The following is a 20,418-nucleotide window of genomic DNA, read 5'->3' as shown; positions in this document are numbered from 1 at the left end:
TCTTAGTACATTGCAAAAGGTCACACAACTTGCTTACATGATGATCCTGGAATCTGAGATCAGAAATTGATTCTGATCTGTACTAGTAGCCCCTCTCTGAGTTAAAATTATGAATGGGGAAAGAATAATACACTCCCTCTGTAAATCAGGCCAATAATACATTTCTTTGATTGTTTGCTAAAAGACCTTTGTTTAGCAAGAGTAGAGATAATTTAGGGTGGGAATTTGGATTGAACCCGGCTCTGCATGATCTGTTTGACTTTAAGTTACTAATTGTGCCTCAGTTTCCTAATCTGTAAAATAAGAATAACTGATTATTGTGGAGAGTAAATTAATTTGTACATGTTATGTACTTTAAACAATGTCTGTTACCCCCTATGAATTCAGTTCATCTATTCACTTGTTTGATATCTTTCTATATCTCTGTTCTGGAAGACATAGTCTTTTTAAATTAAATTTAATACTCAGAATACATTGGTATCATTTTTAGCTTTATTTCTGTTATTATATTTTCCCTTTTGCTTATATATCTATTTGGTCTTATTTTATGTGATGTCATTTCAGGTTCCTATATGATAGTGGACTCTTCAGATCATGACCCTGGAGAAAAAGCCAGACTCCAGCTGCCTACAATGAAGGAGAACGACACTCATTGTATTGACTTCAGTTACCTGTTATACAGCCAGAAAGGGCTGAATCCTGGCACTTTGAACATATTGGTTAGGGTGAATAAAGGACCTCTTGCCAATCCAATTTGGAATGTGACTGGATTCACGGGTAGAGATTGGCTTCGGGCTGAGCTAGCAGTGAGCACCTTTTGGCCCAATGAATATCAGGTAATCATCTGTTCTTTTCTAGTTCATGATTTGATGTCCTTGGATCTCACTGTGTATATAATATTTAGAGGTAAATACTAGCTTCATAGGGATGAGAGATGATTTCTTTAGTCCTCCTCCACCACTGTTCTGGAGAATATGTTTAAATACATTGGCACAAAATCTTCAAAGTACAGAAGATATTTCAACATATGGCAAAAGGTAGTTTAGGTACAAAATTTGTTGGTTGTTTGGTGAAGAGCTGCTTACTGATAGATGTATTTCTGTATCTCTGTTCTGGAAGAAATAGTCTTATTGAGTTGAGCATAATATTCAGACCAGATTGGTTCAATAACTTCCTGAAAATAATATTCAAAAAATAAACATGAAATAGGGCTTCATGAAATGTGTTATCTAAGGAGAGGCATCTTCAATAATTTTAAAGTATTTTGTCAGTTACATAAAGTTAAAAGCAAACAAAACCTCACCAAGAATTTGAGTTCTGGCTTCAAGGTAAAACTAAAGGATTTCGTTAAGAGTTTAGAGTCTTCATTCTAGTGACTAAGTGACTGCTTCATTCTATCCCATTGCCACTTGACTGTCTAATTACTCATTATGACTCGAAAGTCTCTCTGTACATGACCTATCAGGGCTTTTCCAGCCCAACCATTAAAAAAAAACAATCAACAAAAAACGTGGTCCATATGTTGGACCAACCAAACGTGGCCTTTGGATTCCACTCCCCACAAATGCTTGATGTAATTATGAGTAAACTGGACAATGAATAGTGTCAGCACCTACATTGTGAGTTGTGTGACTGTTTATATGGTTTAACCAAAAAAGTCCATTTACCAGTTTGGAAAGTTGTTAAGTAATCTTCATGTGAGGTTCAGTACCTGGTAACAGAAAGTTACCTCTCCTGAAAATTCACTTCTGTGCTAGATCTTGGAATTTAAACTTTTAAAAGGTTTGCCTATTTGTATCTTATTATAGAGCTTAACAGAGATGGGTTATGTAAAAGTGTATTTTTATTAACATCAGTGAATAATTTATAAGGTAATAACAGTTTTATTTCTGCTTTTAAAAAAAGCATATTAAGCTTTTCTTTATTCCTGGGAAGAGGCGTGAGGGAATCAATCCATTGTTTTAATCGCTTTGTTTTTGAATTGATTTTTTGTTTGTTTGTTTTATTAAAAGTCTCTTACTTCATAGTTATAGTTCTAAAGGTAAGGTTCTCCATTTAGGGTTATGTGTCTATGAAGATTTCAGTGGATTCTTATTAGGTGCTAGTTGATTCCATTATTCCTGAGCAGAAGGATGTTTCTCAGCAATCCTGGAGAGCCATTTGCTTCTTCAGGGCGCACAGCTCTGGGAGGGCTGCGTATGTGGTAGGTGAGTAGATGGAGCTGTGTAAAACTAATGCTAAGAGCACTGAAGCAAGATTAATGGGCTCATCTCTGACAACAGTGGGCTGATGGCTGTCATTGCTGGGTCAACCTCACAGCACATTGTTTTTATACTAATTTCTTTATAATCTGTTACTAGAGCTTAACACAACATTGAAAAGAAAAAGCTCTGATTCAGCAAAATATAGCTGCCAATGAATTCAGCCTCCTTAAAATAAGTTAAAGCTCAGATAACAAATCTAGCAGAAATATTAAAAATTTGGATTCTAGAGTCCAGTTGCTTATATTCAACCCTGATTTTTGTTTGCTACCTGCATAGACAGTTCAAAAGAATGAAACTGTTAGTTATATCTTTGGAAATAAAAACCCATAGAGGTAGATTTTGGTAAATTCAACAAATAATGTATCTGTGGTATCATACTGCTGATCTTTTGTAACTCAGAAATAGAATACATTATGCTTTCTCCTATTTTTTGGTAAGATCTATCTTTGAATCATTGATATAACATTTTCTTTCTCTCTCTCTCTCTCTTTTTTTTTTTTTTTACCAACTTGTAATTTCTATTTTATTTTGTTATTTTTAATTGAAATATAGTTGATTTACAATGTTATGTTAATTTCTGCTGTACAGCAAAATGATTCAGTTATACATATATATTTATCTTTTTAATATTCATTTCCATCATGGTTTGTCACACTTTACTGAACATAGTTCCACAGTAGGACCTTGTTGTTTATCCATTCTATTTGTAATAGTTTGCATTTGCTAATTCCAAACTCCCAGTCCATCCCTCCTTCCCCCAGCCCCTCCCCCCATAACATTTCCTTATGGTGCAGATTTCTGTAATGTTACTTTTAATGTTGAGTTATAATACCAAGAACTGGATAAATGTTTCTTTGTTCAGTCTCATTTTTCATGACAGAGCTGCCTAGGTTACTTCTACCTGCGGTACTTTCAATAAAACTGTGCAAAAGGAACCTGTGCAAGTTTCAACCCGGCCAGTGAGATCTTTTTGCGGATCTCTTTGAGAAAATGATTGCTAAATACATAGAACCTGTGGGTAAATGTCTCTTTGTTGCAGACTAAAATTTGAGCAATTTCTTACGTGATTACTTCCACATCCTTTTCCTTAACCTGCAAAGCTTAACAATCAATGAGAGAAAATAACAGAGTAGAATATTTTTTATTCATGTGTTTAGTGCTCAGTAAATTACTTGATTGATGTTTTCATCAATTTTTGTCATTCAGATACTAGTAGTATCTGTATATCAGTTATTAGAAACAACTATATTTATGTAGGATTTTTGCTATTAGGAAATAACATGAAAAACTTTTGACTATTGTTTAATGCAGAAACTTTATGTATTTTTAAAATTAAAATATAGCCATTGCAATGTGCCATTTTACAAATCTACTCTTTATTCTTAAAAAAATACCATTTATTTTTAATTTTTCCAGACTCTAGGTTAAGTAGAATTGTGATATTCTTAGAAATTGATCTCCTTGGTTCCACAATTTTCTCAACTTCTCTTCTCCGGAGATCTTACACTCTCTGGACTTCTTTAACCTTTTTTGTTTGTTTGTTTTAACTTTCTCATTTTTCTAACTGCCTTTTCTTTTGTTTGTCTGGTGAAGACGCCTATCTTTCTTTGCTTGAACCATTCTGTATCTGACCACCCATCTTGTACAACCCCTTTTCACCCAACTTTAATAATAACAACAGAAGCAATCAAAAATAGGCTGAGAATACTACTACTTTTAATTATTAATAGTATGGGATAACCTTTGTATAAAAATCACAATCCTGGAAGTGAAAACAAATGGTCCTTACAAGCCAGTCCTTCTCTTTTCCATTTTTCTGTTGAACTAAATATCTGAAAAAGATACAATATATCTTGGTATGGTTTTCCCTTCCCACAGATTCCATCTTATCAGATGCCTAAAGAGAAGATTGATGTGGTAATTTGATTACTAGTTTTCAACCTCAAGAAACCTCAGATTTGAAAAAAAGTACATGAAATTGTGAAATAAAGGCAAAAGTGATTCTTTGAATAATGAATTTTGGTTATCTGGAAGATTAGGATAAGGGCCCATGGACTCTGGGGCCAGCACTTCCTAGGCGAATCTTGACTCTACTATTTAGCAGATGTACAGCCTTGGGGCTGTTCTTTAATCTCTTTTACTGTAGTTTCCTCATCTGAAACATGAGGATCACAACAGTACCTGTCTCACTGGGTTTTCTAAGTATTAAATGAGTTAATACATACAGAGTGTTTAGAACACTCTATCGTAGGTGTTTATACTAGTAAACTACTCTTACAGTGAGTGTTTATCATAAATTAGGTTAACATTATGTTGAATAAGTAAAAAATAACTCTATTGGATTTAATAACTGCTCAGCATTTTTCTTTAATTGTGAAACATACTGTATATTTTTTAAATAGCAGATTTAGGTTCATAGTCAATTTGAGAGGAAGGTATAGAGACATCCTTATGTATCCCTGGTTCCCACACATGCATAGCCTCCCCCATTATCAACTCCTACAAGAGAGGTGTGATTGATGAACCTGTGTTGGTTATGATAGATGAACCTGTATTGACACATCATAGTCACTCAAGGGCCTTCCCCAGTGACGCTAGAAGGAAAGAACCTGCCTGCCAATGCAGGAAACATAAAAGACTCAGGTTCAATCCCTGGGTTCGGAAGATCTCCTGGAGGAGGGCACGGCAATCTATTCCAGTATTCTTGCCTGGAGAATCCCATGGACAGAGGAGCTACAGTCCATAGGGTCTCAAAGGGTCAGACATGACTGAAGCGACATAGCACAGCACAGCACAATCACTCGAAGTCTATAGTTAATGTTAGAATTCACTCTTGGTGTTATATATTCTAAGACTTTAGACAAATATATAATGACATGTATTCATCATTATAGAATCAGAGTATTTTCACTGCCTGAAAAGTCCTTTGTGTTACACCTCCTCTCTCCACCCCACTCTCTTTTTTTCTGGTTTTTAATTTATTAAAATGTCTAATATTTTTACACATTATTAACACATCATGCTAACTTCTGGAGATACACGGGTAAAATCCCTCTTTTCCTGAGGCTTACAGTCTAGCTTGGCCCTTTAAAAATGTAAAGATAAATAAATGTAAAGATAAAAATGTTAATCAGAGGTGGGGTCTGCCTTTAAGGAGCCTCGTCCAGATGGGCATGTGAGATATGCGTAGATAAAACTTTGAAACAATATATATTTAATAGCAATTATTAAATGACTTAAGAGGGATAGATATAAAATGAGGTGGGAAAAATGAAAACAAAAGAATTGTTTCCAAAGTAATTTGAGACAGAAATGGAACTAGAATTCTTGCCTCTTGATTTCTCTGTTCCTTGATTAGTTTGCTTTCTAGCGTATCTGTTTTGGTTAACCAGCACTGTCTATAGTGAAACAGGACGAGCAAATGTGAATTAATTTCTGACATAAGTGTTGCAGTGATACAATAATGCATAAGGAATTATTTCTCACCTGTGTCTTCAGAACAATAGATGTCTTTTTAGCTTAGTGTACTAATTACAGAAAGTAGCATATTACATGCATTTTTTTTGCCATGGTTACAAGTTGCTATTTCCTCCTATTTTTATCGACCTTAAGTAAGTACTGTAAATTTTTAAATTGCTCGCTAAACAGAAGCAAAAATAAAGAAAACAAAAAACAACCCAAATATCATGAGGTATTATCTTAGTGTTGAATCTGAACTGAAGAATAGCACACCTCTAAGAATATAATTTTCTCCACTCTGGAAATCTGACCTGTCTTGAATGTGTAAAACTAAATTCTGCTTTGGGATTAAACCCATTAGTTTCTTACTGAACAGTGAGGTTGTTACCAAATGAGGCAGACAGACATAACTTCCAAACCTATTAGTGGAAACCTAATCTGCTGTTTTCCATTAACTGGGTGCACATCATTAATCACAAAAATGATGCGTGATGAAAACTACAGGGGTTTGGCCTGAAATTGGAAAGTGATAATATAGCAGAATGTGCCTTTTTTTTCTCACCCCCGAATTCACTGAGAAATAAACACTAAACTTTTGCAAGCCATTTTCTTCTTAACATTTTCCACTGGTTTAAAAAAAAAAAAAAAAAAAAAACTGTAAGCACTGGACAAGCATGGGGTCTTTTATTTTTGTTTCCATTTTAAAGGTTTATGTTAACATGTACTGCACTGATATTTTGGCAGTGGAATGTTTGTTGCACTCCAGAGATACTGCTGCTTTGGATCCAAGAAGATTGGGACTTAAACCAAATGACTGTTTACATAAATAAAAAGTCTCTAAAAGATTACTCTTGAAGGAGAGGGGCTGAAATAAGAGCATGCTCATGAACCATCCATGCAAAGCATGAGGAAAAGAGGATAGCACTCCTGTGCCATAGCTCTTGGGATGCTTCCAATGTTTATTGGTCTTTAGCCAACCTTGTAGAGCACCACGGAAGAAAGGAGGTTAGCAGTATTTTTCTTTCCTAGATGGATTTTCTTTCCTAGTCTGCTTGAGGCACCATAACAAAATACTACAGACCAAGTGACTTAAACAACAGAAATTTATTTCTCTTACGGTGTGAAGGCCAAAGATCAAAGTGCTGGTGTATTTGTTTCCTGGGGAGAGCTCTCTTCTTGGTTTGCAGATGCCTACCTTCTCCCTGTGACCTCACATAATAAAGAGAGAGTGCTCTGGTGTCTTGTCCTCTTCTCCTACAGGCACCAGGCCAATCGGATTAGGGTCCCACTCTTTTGAGCTCGTGCTAAGTCATTTCAGTCATGTCCTACTCTTGCGACCCTATGGACTATAGCCTTCCAGGCTCCTCTGTCCATGGGATTCTCCAGGCAAGAATAGTAGAGTGGGTTGCCACGCCCTTCTCAAGGGGATCTTCCCCACCCAAGGATCGAACCTCAGATGCCTCCTGCATTGGAGGCAGGTTCTCTACCACTAGCACTACCTGGGTTCTTAATTACCCCCTAAAGGCACAGTCTCCAAATACAATCACATTGGCAGTTAGGATTTCAGCATATGAATTTGGTGAGGTGTTGTAGGGGACACAATTCAGTCCATAACACTAGGTATATCTTATAGGTGTAATGTCGTCATTTACAGCCATTATAAGTGACTCTGGCTCATTATTTTATATGACAGTATTGCAGATATTATGAATTTTTCTGTTCAGTAGTCATTCTACTCACTTTCCCCAACTTACTTTGCAGATAGGAGTGGCACAGCACGAGCCAATGAGTTATGATGGAAAGTCAGCTGGGAGACTTCTGGGAAAGATGTTATTCTCTGATTAAAAAGAGATCCATGTTGTTGCATGAAAACATGACGCTTGGCCCAACTGTAATTATTTTGTAACTCAGAGAAAGAAGATAACAAATTGAGGGTAGCAGAAGAAAGTATGGAAGGATCCAGGGTCCTACTCTCAGACAACAACAAGAGCAATAAAAATAGTATTATAGCAATTTTTAGTTGAGTATTCTCCCATGCAGTTTAAGACATCCTATTATATCATGTCATATCTTTCTTGAACTTTCAGACACTCCCACCTCTCAACACATTGTTTGTAGATAGCACAAGTCAGATATATGGCAAAATTAAAAGTATTTGTATCTATCTATGAATGAAGCAGTTAATATTTTTCAGTCCAGTTGCAGAGAGAAGACAAAGCTATATACCTGAAAATGTAAATAGGACTATGATAGAATGAATCAATGATTGAAAGGAATAGAAAGAAAGGAAGGAAGGATAATTTGTTGAGATTCTACTATGTATAAAACACTGAACTGGATACTTCCATATATGTCACCTTTACCTTATTTTAATACTTGATCAAGTGTTAAGTGAATGTTTATTATCTTCATGAGCATGGACTCAGTTGCTGATTATGAAGTGGTCAAAATTATTCCCCTTTTCTTCTTTACTAGTTCAGTTTTGTTTTAAAAAATTTAGACTTCAGCCATATCAGTGACATCTGAAGTTAATCATAACTAGGCTTGTTTAAGTTCTGGTAACAGTATTTGCCTAACATGGGCATTCTGGCTCATTTTTACAGTAGCACCATACCTTCTGTTTGATGGGCTGTTAACAAAACAGCTTTCTGCTGCTCATTTTTACTCTTAGTGACTCCCTGTTTGTTTCACTGAAAGTACTCCCAATAGATTTGACAAAACTTCCACATTATTATTGTCATTGTTTTTCTTTAAAATTATCATCCTGCCAGGGTGACTTCTCTCTGGTTGTGTCAGTGATTTGCCTTTATTATAAAACACCTGCTTTACTTTCCCTTTGGACTCTGTTTGCTTTGATTCATTGATGAAAGTTACAGTGTGTAAACAAATTAAGAAAAGAGTCCTAGTAACACAATTACTATTGCAAGTATATGACAGAAGTCTCTTGTTATTCTACTATATTATACTTGTTTTCATTTAGTATAACAGGAACTGCCAAGTATCTCTTCACTAATTTTTTGAGAAATATCTCCATGAATTAATGCACTTCCCATTTAACAGATTGGAAAAATAATGAGCAGTAAGCAGAATTAGGCAGTATTGTTCAGTTGATGACTTTTCTTAGGAGTTTATTTCATCCAAGGGGACTGAGGAAGACAGATGTTCCAAAGAGTGGAATAGATGCCCATATTTCTCTTGCTCACTCACTTGTGTTCAGCTCAGCTTGTTGATTCCAGATTAATGCAGTTCTGATTCCTTGTTTTCCATGCCTCTTTATCCATCCACTCCAATATTCTTGCCTGGAGAATCCCATGGACAGAGGAGCCTGGTGGGCTGCTGTTGATAGGGTCACAAAGAGTTGGCAACTGAGCACCCACAAATGGGCTGATCTTCATTTACCAAGATGAACAAAGTATATATCCTACTGGGGGAAATTGATTATATTCTTTGCAGCCAAAGATGGAGAAGCTCTACACAGTCAGCAAAAACAAGACCTGGAGCTGACTATGGCTCAGATCATGAACTCCTTATTGCCAAATTCAGACTTAAATTGAAGAAAGTAGGGAAAAACACTAGATCATTCAGGTATGACGTAAGTCAAATCTTTTACGATTATACAGTGGAAGTGAGAAATTGATTCAAGGGATTAGATCTGATAGAATGCCTGAAGAACTAAGGACGGAGATTCGTGACATTGTTTAGGAAGCAGTGATCAAGATCATCCCCAAGAAAAAGAAATGCAGAAAGGCAAAATGGTTGTCTGAGGAGGCCTTACAAATAGTTGAGAAAAGAAGGGAAGTGAAAGGCAAAGGAGAAAAGGAAAGATACACCCATTTGAATCCAGAGTTCCAAAGAATGGCAAGGAGAGATAAGAAAGCCTTCCTCACTGATCAATGCAAAGAAATAGAGGAAAACAGTAGAATGGGAAAGACAGAGATCTCTTCAAGAAAATTAGAGATACCAAGGGAACATTTCATGCAAAGATGGGCACAGTAAAGGACAGAAGTGGTATGGACCCAACAGAAGCAGAAGATACTAAGAAGAGGTGGCAAGAATATACAAAAGAACTGTACAAAAAAGACCTTCATGACCCAGATCACCACGATGGTGTAATCAGTCACCTATAGCCAGACATCCTGGAATGTGAAGTCAAGTGGTCTTAGGAAGCATCACTACGAACAAAGCTAGTGGAGGTGATGGAATTCCAGTTGAGCTATTTCAAATCCTAAAAGATGATGCTGTGAAAGTGCTGCACTCAATATGCCAGCAAATTTGGAAAGCTCAGCAGTGGCCACAGGACTGGAAAAGGTCAGTTTTCATTCCAGTCCCAAAGAAAGGCAATGCCAAAGAATGCCCAAACTACTGCACAATTGCACTCATCTCACAGGCAGCAGGAGCTGCATGGGCTGGTAAAGTAGTGCTCAAAATTCTCCAAGCCAGGCTTCAGCAATACGTGAACCGTGAACTTCCAGATGTTCAAGCTGGTTTTAGAAAAGGCAGAGAAGCCAGAGATCAAATTTCCAACATCCACTGGATCATCAAGAAAACAAGAGAGTTCCAGAAAAACATCTATTTCTGCTTTATTGACTATACCAAAGCCTTTGACTCTGTGGATCACATCAAACTGTGGAAAATTTTTGAAGAGATGGGAATACCAGACCACCTGACCTGCCTCTTGAGAAATCTGTATGCAGGTCAGGAAGCAACAGTTAGAGCTGGATATGGAACAACAGACTCGTTCTAAATAGGAAAAGGAGAAAGTCAAGGCTGTATATTGTCACCCTGCTTATTTAACTTATATGCAGTGTTCTCAGTATCATGAGAAACACTGGGCTGGATGAAGCACAAGCTAGAATGAAAGTTGCCAGGAGAAATATCAATAACCTCAGATATGCAGATGACACCGCCCTTATGGCAGAAAGCGAAGAAGAACTAAAGAGCCTCTTGATGAAAGTGAAAGAGGGGAGTGAAAAGAGTAGGCTTAAAACTTGACATTCAGAAAACTAAGAGCATGATATCTGGTTCCATCACTTTCTGGCAAACAGATGGGGAAACAGTGACACATTTTATTTTTGGGGGCTCCAAGATCACTGCAGATGGTGAATGCAGCCATGAAATTAAAAGATGCTTGCTCCTTGGAAGAAAAGTTATGACCAATCCAAACAGCATATTAAAAAGGAGAGATGTTACTTTGCCAACAAAGGTCTGTCTAGTCAAAGCTATGGTTTTTCCAGTAGTCATGTATGGATGTGAGAGTTGGACTATGAAGAAAACTGAGCACTCAAGATTTGATGCTTTTGAACTGTGGTGTTGGAGAAGACTCTTGAGAGTCCCTTGGACTGCAGGGAGATCCAACCAGTCCATCCTAAAGGAGATCAGTCCTGAGTATTCATTGGAAGGACTGATGCTGAAGCTGAAACTCCAGTACTTTGGCCACCTGATGCAAAGAACTGACTCATTAGAAAAGACCCTGATGCTGAGGATGATTGAAGGTGTGAGGAGAATTGGACTCCAGAGGATGAGATGGTTGGATGGCATCACCAACTCAATGGACATGAGTTTGAGTAAACTCCGGGAATTGGTGATGGACAGGGAGGCCCAGCGTGCTGCAGTGCGTGGGATGCAAAAGAGTCGGACACAACTGAGCAACTGAACTGAACTGGGACAGAATCCCTAGGCAAACACAAAAATACAAGATACAAGAATCATTTCCTTCTAATCCATTTAATCTGACAATGCTATACCATTTATAATTACAATATCATATCAGTAAGAAAATTATAGATAACAGGTTAAAATCAGTTCCTCCTCAGGTATATTGTCTGCTTACTTTGATGGTTAATTAGAATTGGTGGTTGTTTCCATAGGCTTTCGAGTTTCTGTACAACTTTAATTTCTGTGCTTCCTCTGTCCATTTTCTTGTCAAAGACTGATTTTTCTTTATTTTAGACTGCATGTGGTATGTAACAAAATATTGCCTCATCAAGGGAAAAACAAAACTAAATTGGGTGACAGTATGTTTTTATCTAAAATTTCATTTTTTTACTGTGGTGATTTCAGTTTCCATTCTTAGCACATAATGGAAAAAGGAAGGGTTGTAATTATGTCTTTTAGTATAAGCTTTTCAACTGAATGAATGTAGTTGGTAGAAAATACAAAGGAAATGTCAGACATATTTGTAGTTTCTATCTATTTTACCATTCCTTTTGATAATGTATAGAATAATTATTCTGTTGTTAGTAATACAAGTGGGAAATTAAAGGAAAATAAACTTTGGACTTTGTAAATTAAAACATCCACTTATGTAATCTCGTAGACAATTTGTGGTTTATTTTAGCTGTCTTGATTTTCAAAAGGAATTTTTAAAGCTGTCATTATAAAACTAGCTACTACATGTTATTTCTGCATTTAGTTATATAAATAACCATTGCACACACCACTGGAATTCCCTGATGAGATTTAGATTCCTAATATTCTTTGAATGATTTTTTAAAAAATCATTCTTCTCAGGTTTCTCAAAGCAGTAAATCAATTCTCATTTTATGTTTAAAAATAAGATGTATAGTCATAAATTTATACCAGGTAATGATTCAATAAAGTAATAAAGAGTTGAAAATTCTATCAAAGAGTTGAAAATTCAATCAAAGATTGGTTCAAACTTAAACATCTTTAGATCCTGGAGTTTTGCAACAACAGCACAAATATAATACTTGGAAATAGATATAGCTATTCTCTGGGTTAATATTTATTAAGACACTTTTGGTTTGGCTGTGAACTTTGACTAGTTAAACATATGAAGAGGTGAAGCCAGTTTAGGTCCATAAGTATTGGAGTGAATTTCTACCCTGTTTTGTTTTGGTTGCTGTTCATTTTATTTTATGTTTTTCTCTCTTGTTATCTACCGCCTTGTTTTGGGGAGGGGACAGGTTGTAAGCAAAACATTAAACACTTAAACAAGTAACTATTTTTTGAGTATGTCTATAATGTTAAATATTGTGACATGATGCATGAGAATTAGAAGGAGATGGGGTCTCTCTCTCTCTCTCTCTCTCTCTCTTTTTTTTTAATCTCAGTAGAGAATAAAGGTGAAGGCATTTTATATATTGGGTAAAGTTTTAAACTAGAAGTTTTTCAGTCTTTGTTCAATCCCAGGTCAATTGATCATTAGGTTCTTGTTCACTGAGTGACTACTTTGTGTGATCTTTTGAATTTTAGTTGCTAAGATATGGGGCAATAGCTAGTCTACTAATTATGCATCTGTTTTATGAGGTAATGAAAGCCTCAAAGTATTCTGTTTAAAGCTCTTATTTACAAATGAAAGACACCAACTAAAACCAGCAGAGACAAAGATGGAATTGGAAAGATTTGGGATTCTCTTACAGCATGTTAGGGAAGTGGAATATCTAACCCTGAGGAAGGTAAGTGTCTCAGAATAGCAACAACAACATTGTCTTTCTCTCTGTAGGTCACTGTGAATGACTCATTAATTTATCTCTTCCACAAGTATTTATCAAGCAATCTAGTCTCTGCCAAGCACTGTTCTGGCTGCTGGGAATATATAGTTCTGAATAAGTGTCAAGGTTCCTGTTCGCCCAGGAATTCTACTCTAGTGGTGGGAGGGAGGAAAAGAGATGAATAAGTAAATGAGCAAAATGTCAAATGGAGTAAGTGCCGAGAAGATAATATGAGAGCTGGAGTTCTAGAAAACATCTTGGAGTAGGTAGTTCAGGAAGAACCATTGGAGAAAGTGAGTTTCACCTGGAGATTTGAATGGCAGAAGGGACCCAGGCTTGCAAAGACCAGGGAAATGGTGCAAAAACAGAGCAAGCAGCAAATAAAGGCCCTAAATTTGGGGAGATTGGCATCGTCGTTGAACAGAGGACAGGTGGTTGTTACTGCACAGTCACTAAGTTGTATCCAACTCTTTGCGACCCCATGGACTGCAGCAGGCTAGGCTTCCCTGACCTTCGCTGTCTCCCAGAATTTGCTCAAGTTCATGTCCATTGAGTTGATAATGCCATCTAACTGCCTCAACTTCTGTGCAGAGGGTGACATGGATGAGGGGACAGTCGGAGCAGTGGTCAAAGGAGACCTCTTCTAGAATGAGATGCATCTAATTTTAGTTCTGTGGAGCTCTGCCATCCAAGAAACAGTTTGAACACTTTTAGAAGATTTTTGTCAAGGGATTCTGTTTACTCATTTTTGGTCTTATCTTGTACATCTACCAGATTTATATTCTTCTTTAGTCTTTTTCACTGCTTGCTCTCTAGTCACAGCCCTGCTTGCATATCATCTTGATAATGGTTCCCTGACTGTTTTCCCTTGCCTTAAATTCTGTTATAAATCAGTTACATTTGGACAGATGCTATTTCGGTGATATTGACCTCAGATTTTGTCAGTGTTTCCTTTAAAGTCAAAATGTTTAGCCTTCATTTGAGGGGCTTCATAATTTAGCCTCAGGCAATTACTTCAATCTCTCTACTAATTATTTTTTACACACACCTTCTGCTTTAGTCTGAAACGTGCTTTAGTTGTTCTTTGGTCAATTTGGGCACTTTGTGTGAATTTAAACATTATATATATATATACACACACATATATATATAATGCTTATCTATATCTTAATATGTATAATAAATACCTATATAGAATATGTCTACCTTACATATAATATTACATATATGCCTATTTATAATTATATGTTATATATATAAATATATGTGTTATATATTATCATGCTAAATAGCTTCAGTCATGTCCAACTTTCTGCAATCCTATGGACTATAGCCCTCCAGGCTCTTCTGTCCATGGGATTCTCCAGGCAAGAATACTGGAGTGGGTTGACATTTTCTTCTCTAGGGGATCTTCCCAACTCAGGGATCAAACCTGCTCTTCCTAGCGCAGGGGTCAAACTGGCGTCTCTATGTCTCCTGAATTGGCAGCCGGGTTCTTTACCACTAGTGCCGCCTGGGATGACATTGTATATTATACGTGAAAGTGAAAGTCACTCAGTTGTGTCTGACTGTTTGTGACTCCATAGACTGTACAGCCCATGGAATTCTCCAGGCCAGAATACTGGAGTGGATAGCTGTCTCCAGGCCAGAATACTGGAGTGGGTAGCCATTTCCTTCGCCAGGAGATCTTCCCAGGGATTGAACCCAGGTCTCCCACATTTCAGGCGGATTCTTTAGCAGCTGAGCTACTAGGGAAGCCCAAAATATATATCTTCTAAAATGCCTTTGATTTTTCCTTTCTCTTGTCTAAGTTCTGTTTTTGCTTTTAGACCCAACTTTATGCTCACTTCCACCATGAGGGCTGTGCTTTGCCACTTCATTTCTCCTCGTTATCTGTATTGCTTCCATTGCTATTTAGATATATAGCTTATAATGTTTCAGAGAGTCTTGTATTTTGTGCCCCTTGTGAATTATAGAACCTCTTTGAAAAGGGACTGGGTTTGCCATAAAGACAGTTTAATATTTACATCGTGCTTTGTATTTTGAAGGCAGTTTGACGACTTAAAAAAGTTATCTGCTCAGTAGCATTGAAAGGTCATTAAAAGTAGGACTACTTTTATTTTAGAGATGAAGACTGAGAAAGGATAATTGCCTATTTAAGGTCATGTTGCTAGCTAGGATTGCGTTGGATTTCCTAGAGGTAAATTCTAGTTCCTTTCTAGTGTGCCAGGGTGTGTCTTTGTTGATAATGATTTTTCAGCCTTGGTCTCAAAGGACAATTTGATTTTCTGATTGTATATTAAGTGATGGTATAAGAGTAAGGTTATAATTATTTCACTTCCATATACCACTTCAGGAAGTTTTTTCTTATTATTATTTGCTAATATTTCTTTAGAAACATTGAATGATTTTATGGTTTGTCTATTAAGAATTGATTGGCTGAAGTAAGCTGAACACTTAAGGGCCGGTCTAGAACTTTGGTGGACTGGATTTCATTTCTACAAGCAAGTGTTTATTTTGTTGTTATTGCATGCTTTGCTCTAATCTAGGCTCTGAAATCGGAGAAGGCAATGGCACCCACTCCAGTACTCTTGCCTGGAAAATCCCATGGACGGAGGAGCCTGGTAGGCTGCAGTCCATGGCGTCGCTAAGAGTTGGACACGACTGAGCGACTTCACTTTCACTTTTCACTTTCATGCGTTGGAGAAGGAAATGACAACCCACTCCAATGTTCTTGCCTGGAGAATCCCAGGGACGGGGGAGCCTGGTGAGCTGCCGTCTATGGGGTCGCACAGAGTCGGACACAACTGAAGCAACTTAGCAGCAGCAGCAGGCTCTGAAATAAAACAAGTATGGAAATAATTTCATACCTTTTTTTAGGGAATATAAAGTCCACTCAGGAAACTGGTTATGTGCTGACAAGTTTTGGTGGTAGGTGATGCTTAAATGGGGTTCTGTTGTACATTTATCTCATGATTAAATGGGGTTCTGTTATACATTTTTCTCTGATTTTGCATATATTTGCAAATGCCATAATACTGGAGTGGGTAGCAATTCCCTTCTCCAGAGGATCTTCCTGACCTAGGGATCGAACCTAGATCTCCTGCACTGCAGTCAGTTTCTTCACCATCTGAGCCACCAGGGAAGCCCAATAAAACAACAGGAAGAAACAAAAGTCTTCTGAGGGAGATAAACATCAGTATTGGCTCTCGTATGAGCTCCAATAGGGGAGCAATACACAGGCTCTGTGGTCAGAAAAAATGGAGTGGCATCTGGGTATGCATAGCAGGAGTGAAAAGGAGTTTGTTTCCCCATGATGAGGCATAGACAGTGCCCCCAGCAGTCCGAAATGGGAATGATCATATTGTGTGAGGGGACAGACACTGCTAAGTCGCTTCAGTCGTGTCCGACTCTGTGTGACCCCATAGACGGCGGCCCCCCAGGCTCCCCCGTCCCTGGGATTCTCCAGGCAAGAACACTGGAGTGGGTTGCCATTTCCTTCTCCAATGCATGAAAGGGAAAAGTGAAAGTGAAGTCGCTCAGTCGTGTCCGACTCTTCTCCACCCCATGGTCTGCAGCCTACCAGGCTCCTCCATCCATGGGATTTTCCAGGCAAGAGTACTGGAGTGGGGTGCCATTGCCTTCTCCAGGGGACAGCCACATTCATCTGCTGAAGTGGAGGGTTTTGACATGAAGAGGAATGAAAGATGACATTGAGTTGGTTAGACTTTGTTATTTAGAAGTTTCCAAATTCAGGTCATGAGATTTGTTAATCTGATTCCTAAATGTTTGTGAACCACTCAGAAGAGTTAATCAGTGGAGCAGTGTGGTAACAGTGATGATTTTTGAAAGTCATTCTTTTGAAGGCTGAACTCAGCGGATCAAAGGTAGACCTCAACTCAGCGTTTGCTGGTAATCCCCATACTGCTATTCTTCAAGCTCCATCTGTTCAAACGAGACTCTTGAAGTTGTGACATTCAACGTTTTTGGATGAAAACCTGTGGGGGGCAAGGGATATTTTTGTTATTTAGTTCCCTTTCTGCTAGGTAGAGATTTATTTATTATGAAAGGTAATCAGGTTTTGCAGACAAATTCACATTTTTTTTAAAAAAAGTCTATTCAGGGATTCTGCCTTTGTCAACAGAATTACTAAATTTTGTTCATTTAAGCTTATTCTTTCCACTGAGATCATCGGGGAACTTTCTTTTATTATAAAGGATGAAGGCTGTCCAGGTGATGCTCTTCTCCTCCATCTGCCCATTAAATCCTTAATCTCCTACACCTGGGTGGCTTCTAATCCTTTATTTGCTTTATGTACCAGTGGTTTCAAGTTGGACAAGTTCTGTGTCAAATATGCCAACAGAGTTAAGTTTCCTTGTGCCATAAAAGGGTATGCTATGCCCCAAGATCTCCTGGAAAGTAAAGTAGATTGTTGTTCACAAATGGATCTGCTGGTTTTAATGCAGCCCAGTTAGTAAATGGCATTCACTCACTATACAACCAGGAGTGCCGTATTGATTGGCAACAGGAAGCTCCTTGTTCATGTTGAGAGTTCCTTTTGCTGGGTTGCTTGCCTCTGAGAATTGTCAATGTGCTGCCTTTGTAATGCAGTAAAAGGTCCTTTCTGCCTTTTTTCTTTTTTTGCTATTTGCTTCTCTGTTTGGAGCCCACTGATGGACTTGAGTTATAAAGCCCAGAAGTTTTACATGAGTTTGTTTTTGGATGTTGTTTGGTCAGGGTTCTGTTTGGAAGAAAGTCAGGAAAATAATACAGGAGGCAAAGTTATCCACTGCTTCTTAGTTATCACTGTACTACCTTAAATTCAGTGGGCTACCTTGTCAAGAGTTCATGCCCTGAATTGAATTTCAGGCTTGAACCCCACTCTAGTTCAGAGACAGCTCACATTGCAGAAACAGTCTGCTCAGTTCAGTTACATAAACCTTCCTCACAAATCATCTCTATACCAGTGAGAGTTTGTATCCATCAGCTCACCTTGTGGGATAACTGGGAATCAGGACAGGCACAACCCATTTCCTCTGTTCTTCAAGTAAAACCCTATAAAGAATATAACTAACTTGATAAAAGACAGTGCTTCTTAAGCCAAGACAGGGTATATCTCACTTAACTTTAAAAAAAAAAAAAAAAAGGGAAGGAAAAAAAGCATTTTTCCTCGTCCAGTACTTTTGGGTCTCTGTTTAGCTGTCATATAAATGTATGGCATTGGTTTGTAGAAGCAGAGGCTGCAACATTTTATTTTTTCATTTCCATTGCTAAAAAGACAGAAGATAGGGAGATTATTTAAACCATAATTTGTGCTGGCATTGCCTGGAGGAGGTGAACTGGTATCAGCCTATTTGAAAATGGAAAAATTTTCCATAAAAATGGTGTTAGTTAACTTTGAGAAGTTTTTTAAAATTATGAATGTTTTAATTTGGAGGGAATCACATGCATTAAGAGTGACACTTGGACTTTTTAATTACAACCTGACCACATAAAATTGCTTTAATTCTTAACTGTTATCAAGGTTCTCTCCTTCAGCAATACAAAGTGGTTAGGACCCTGAGAAGTTAATTATAGCTTCTGGCAGCACTTGCAGTGCGAGAAGTTTCAAGCTGTTTTTCTGAGCAGCCCCCGCATCCTGGTTTCTTGTTGCTTTGGATAGGGTTTGAGATCCTCGCTAATGGACCTGTGCTTCCACATCTGGTCTCTGACATTTCCCTACTGTTTGGATCTTTCCCAAAGACACCTGACTCTTCCTGGACTCCGGATTTTCCCACCCTTCTCTGCCTTCAGTTTTGCTTCTAAGGCCTCTTTATGGAGACTGAAAAAAACTGGAGATCTCAGAAAAACATAGAATCTGTCATTTTCTTAAGAAATGATGCAAAAATTTTTTAAATCCAACTCCCCAAATCAAATTTTAAAAACTCACCCAACCTTAAAAAACTGGAAATAGAACTGCCATATGACCCAGCAATCCCACTGCTGGGCATACACACCGAGGAAAGCAAAACTGAAAGAGACACGTGTACCCCAGTGTTCATCACAGCACTGTTTATAATAGCCAGAACATGGAAGCAACCTAGATGTCCATCAGCAGATGAATGGATAAGAAACCTGTGGTACATATACACAATGGAGTATTACCCAGCTATTAAAAAGAATACATTTGAATCAGTTCTAATGAGGTGGATGAAACTGGAGCCTATAATACAGAGTAAAGTAAGCCAGAAAGAAAAACACCAACACAGTATCAGTTCAGTTCAGTTGAGTTGCTCAGTCGTGTCCGACTCTTCGTGACCACATGAATTGCAGCACGCCAGGCCTCCCTGTCCATCACCAACTCCCGGAGTTCACTCAGACTCACGTCCATCGAGTCAGTGATGCCATCCAGCCATCTCATCCTCTGTCATCCCCTTCTCCTCCTGCCCCCAATCCCTCCCAGCATCAGAGTCTTTTCCAATGAGTCAATTCTTCACATTAGGTGGTGAAAGTACTGGAATTTCAGCTTCAGCATCATTCCCTCCAAAGAAATCCCAGGGCTGATTTCCTTCAGAATGGACTGGTTGGATCTCCTTGCAGTCTAAGGGACTCTCAAGAGTCTTCTCCAACACCACAATTCAAAAGCATCAGTTGTTCGGCGCTCAGCCTTCTTCACAGTCCAACTCTCACATCCATACATGACCACAGGAAAAACCATAGCCTTGACTAGACGGACCTTTGTTGGCAAAGTAATGTCTCTGCTTTTGAATATGTTATCTAGGTTGGTTATAACTTTCCTTCCAAAGAGTAAGCGTCTTTTAATTTCATGGCTGTAGTCACCATCTGCAGTGATTTTGGAGCCCCCCAAAATAAAGTCTGACACTGTTTCCACTGTTTCCCCATCTATTTCCCATGAAGTGATGGGACCGGGTGCCATGATCTTTGTTTTCTGAATGTTGAGCTTTAAGCCTACTTTTTCACTCTCCTCTTTTACTTTTATCAAGAGGCTCTTTACTTGAATTATCCAGGCCACAATTATGGAGTGGGTAGCTGTTGCCTTCTCCAGGGGATCTTCCCAACCCAAGGATCGAACCCAGGTCTCTTGCATTGCAGGTAGATTCGTTACCAGCTGAGCTACCAGGGATGCGTTAAAAACAGTCTTAAGTACTAGTGAACAGGGAAGCCCTATAAACAGTCTACCTACTAGTGAAAAATGCCTAAACTAACTATTAAAGACAGATAGAGGAGAAAAGGAAACTTTA

General features: G+C 38.1%; 1 protein-coding gene across 10 annotated transcripts in view; it reads left to right on the top strand.

Moving 5' to 3' along the window:
• PTPRK (protein tyrosine phosphatase receptor type K) overlaps positions 1–20,418 on the top strand; it is a 619,180-nt gene that overhangs the window by 232,598 nt on the left and 366,164 nt on the right. For all 10 annotated transcript variants that reach the window (XM_086317874.1, XM_086317871.1, XM_086317869.1 and 7 more), the window contains one exon: positions 565–836. In XM_086317874.1, the coding sequence (XP_086174000.1) occupies positions 565–836 (272 nt within the window). The remainder of the gene's footprint in view (positions 1–564; positions 837–20,418) is intronic.

This window comes from Bos grunniens, chromosome 9, assembly GCF_055505025.1.
Source record: "Bos grunniens cultivar Pamir isolate PY7600 chromosome 9, Bosgru_T2T1.0, whole genome shotgun sequence".
NCBI lineage: Eukaryota > Metazoa > Chordata > Mammalia > Artiodactyla > Bovidae > Bos > Bos grunniens.
The sequence above is the reverse complement of the archived record's forward strand: the minus strand, read 5'-3'. Positions and strand labels throughout refer to the sequence as shown.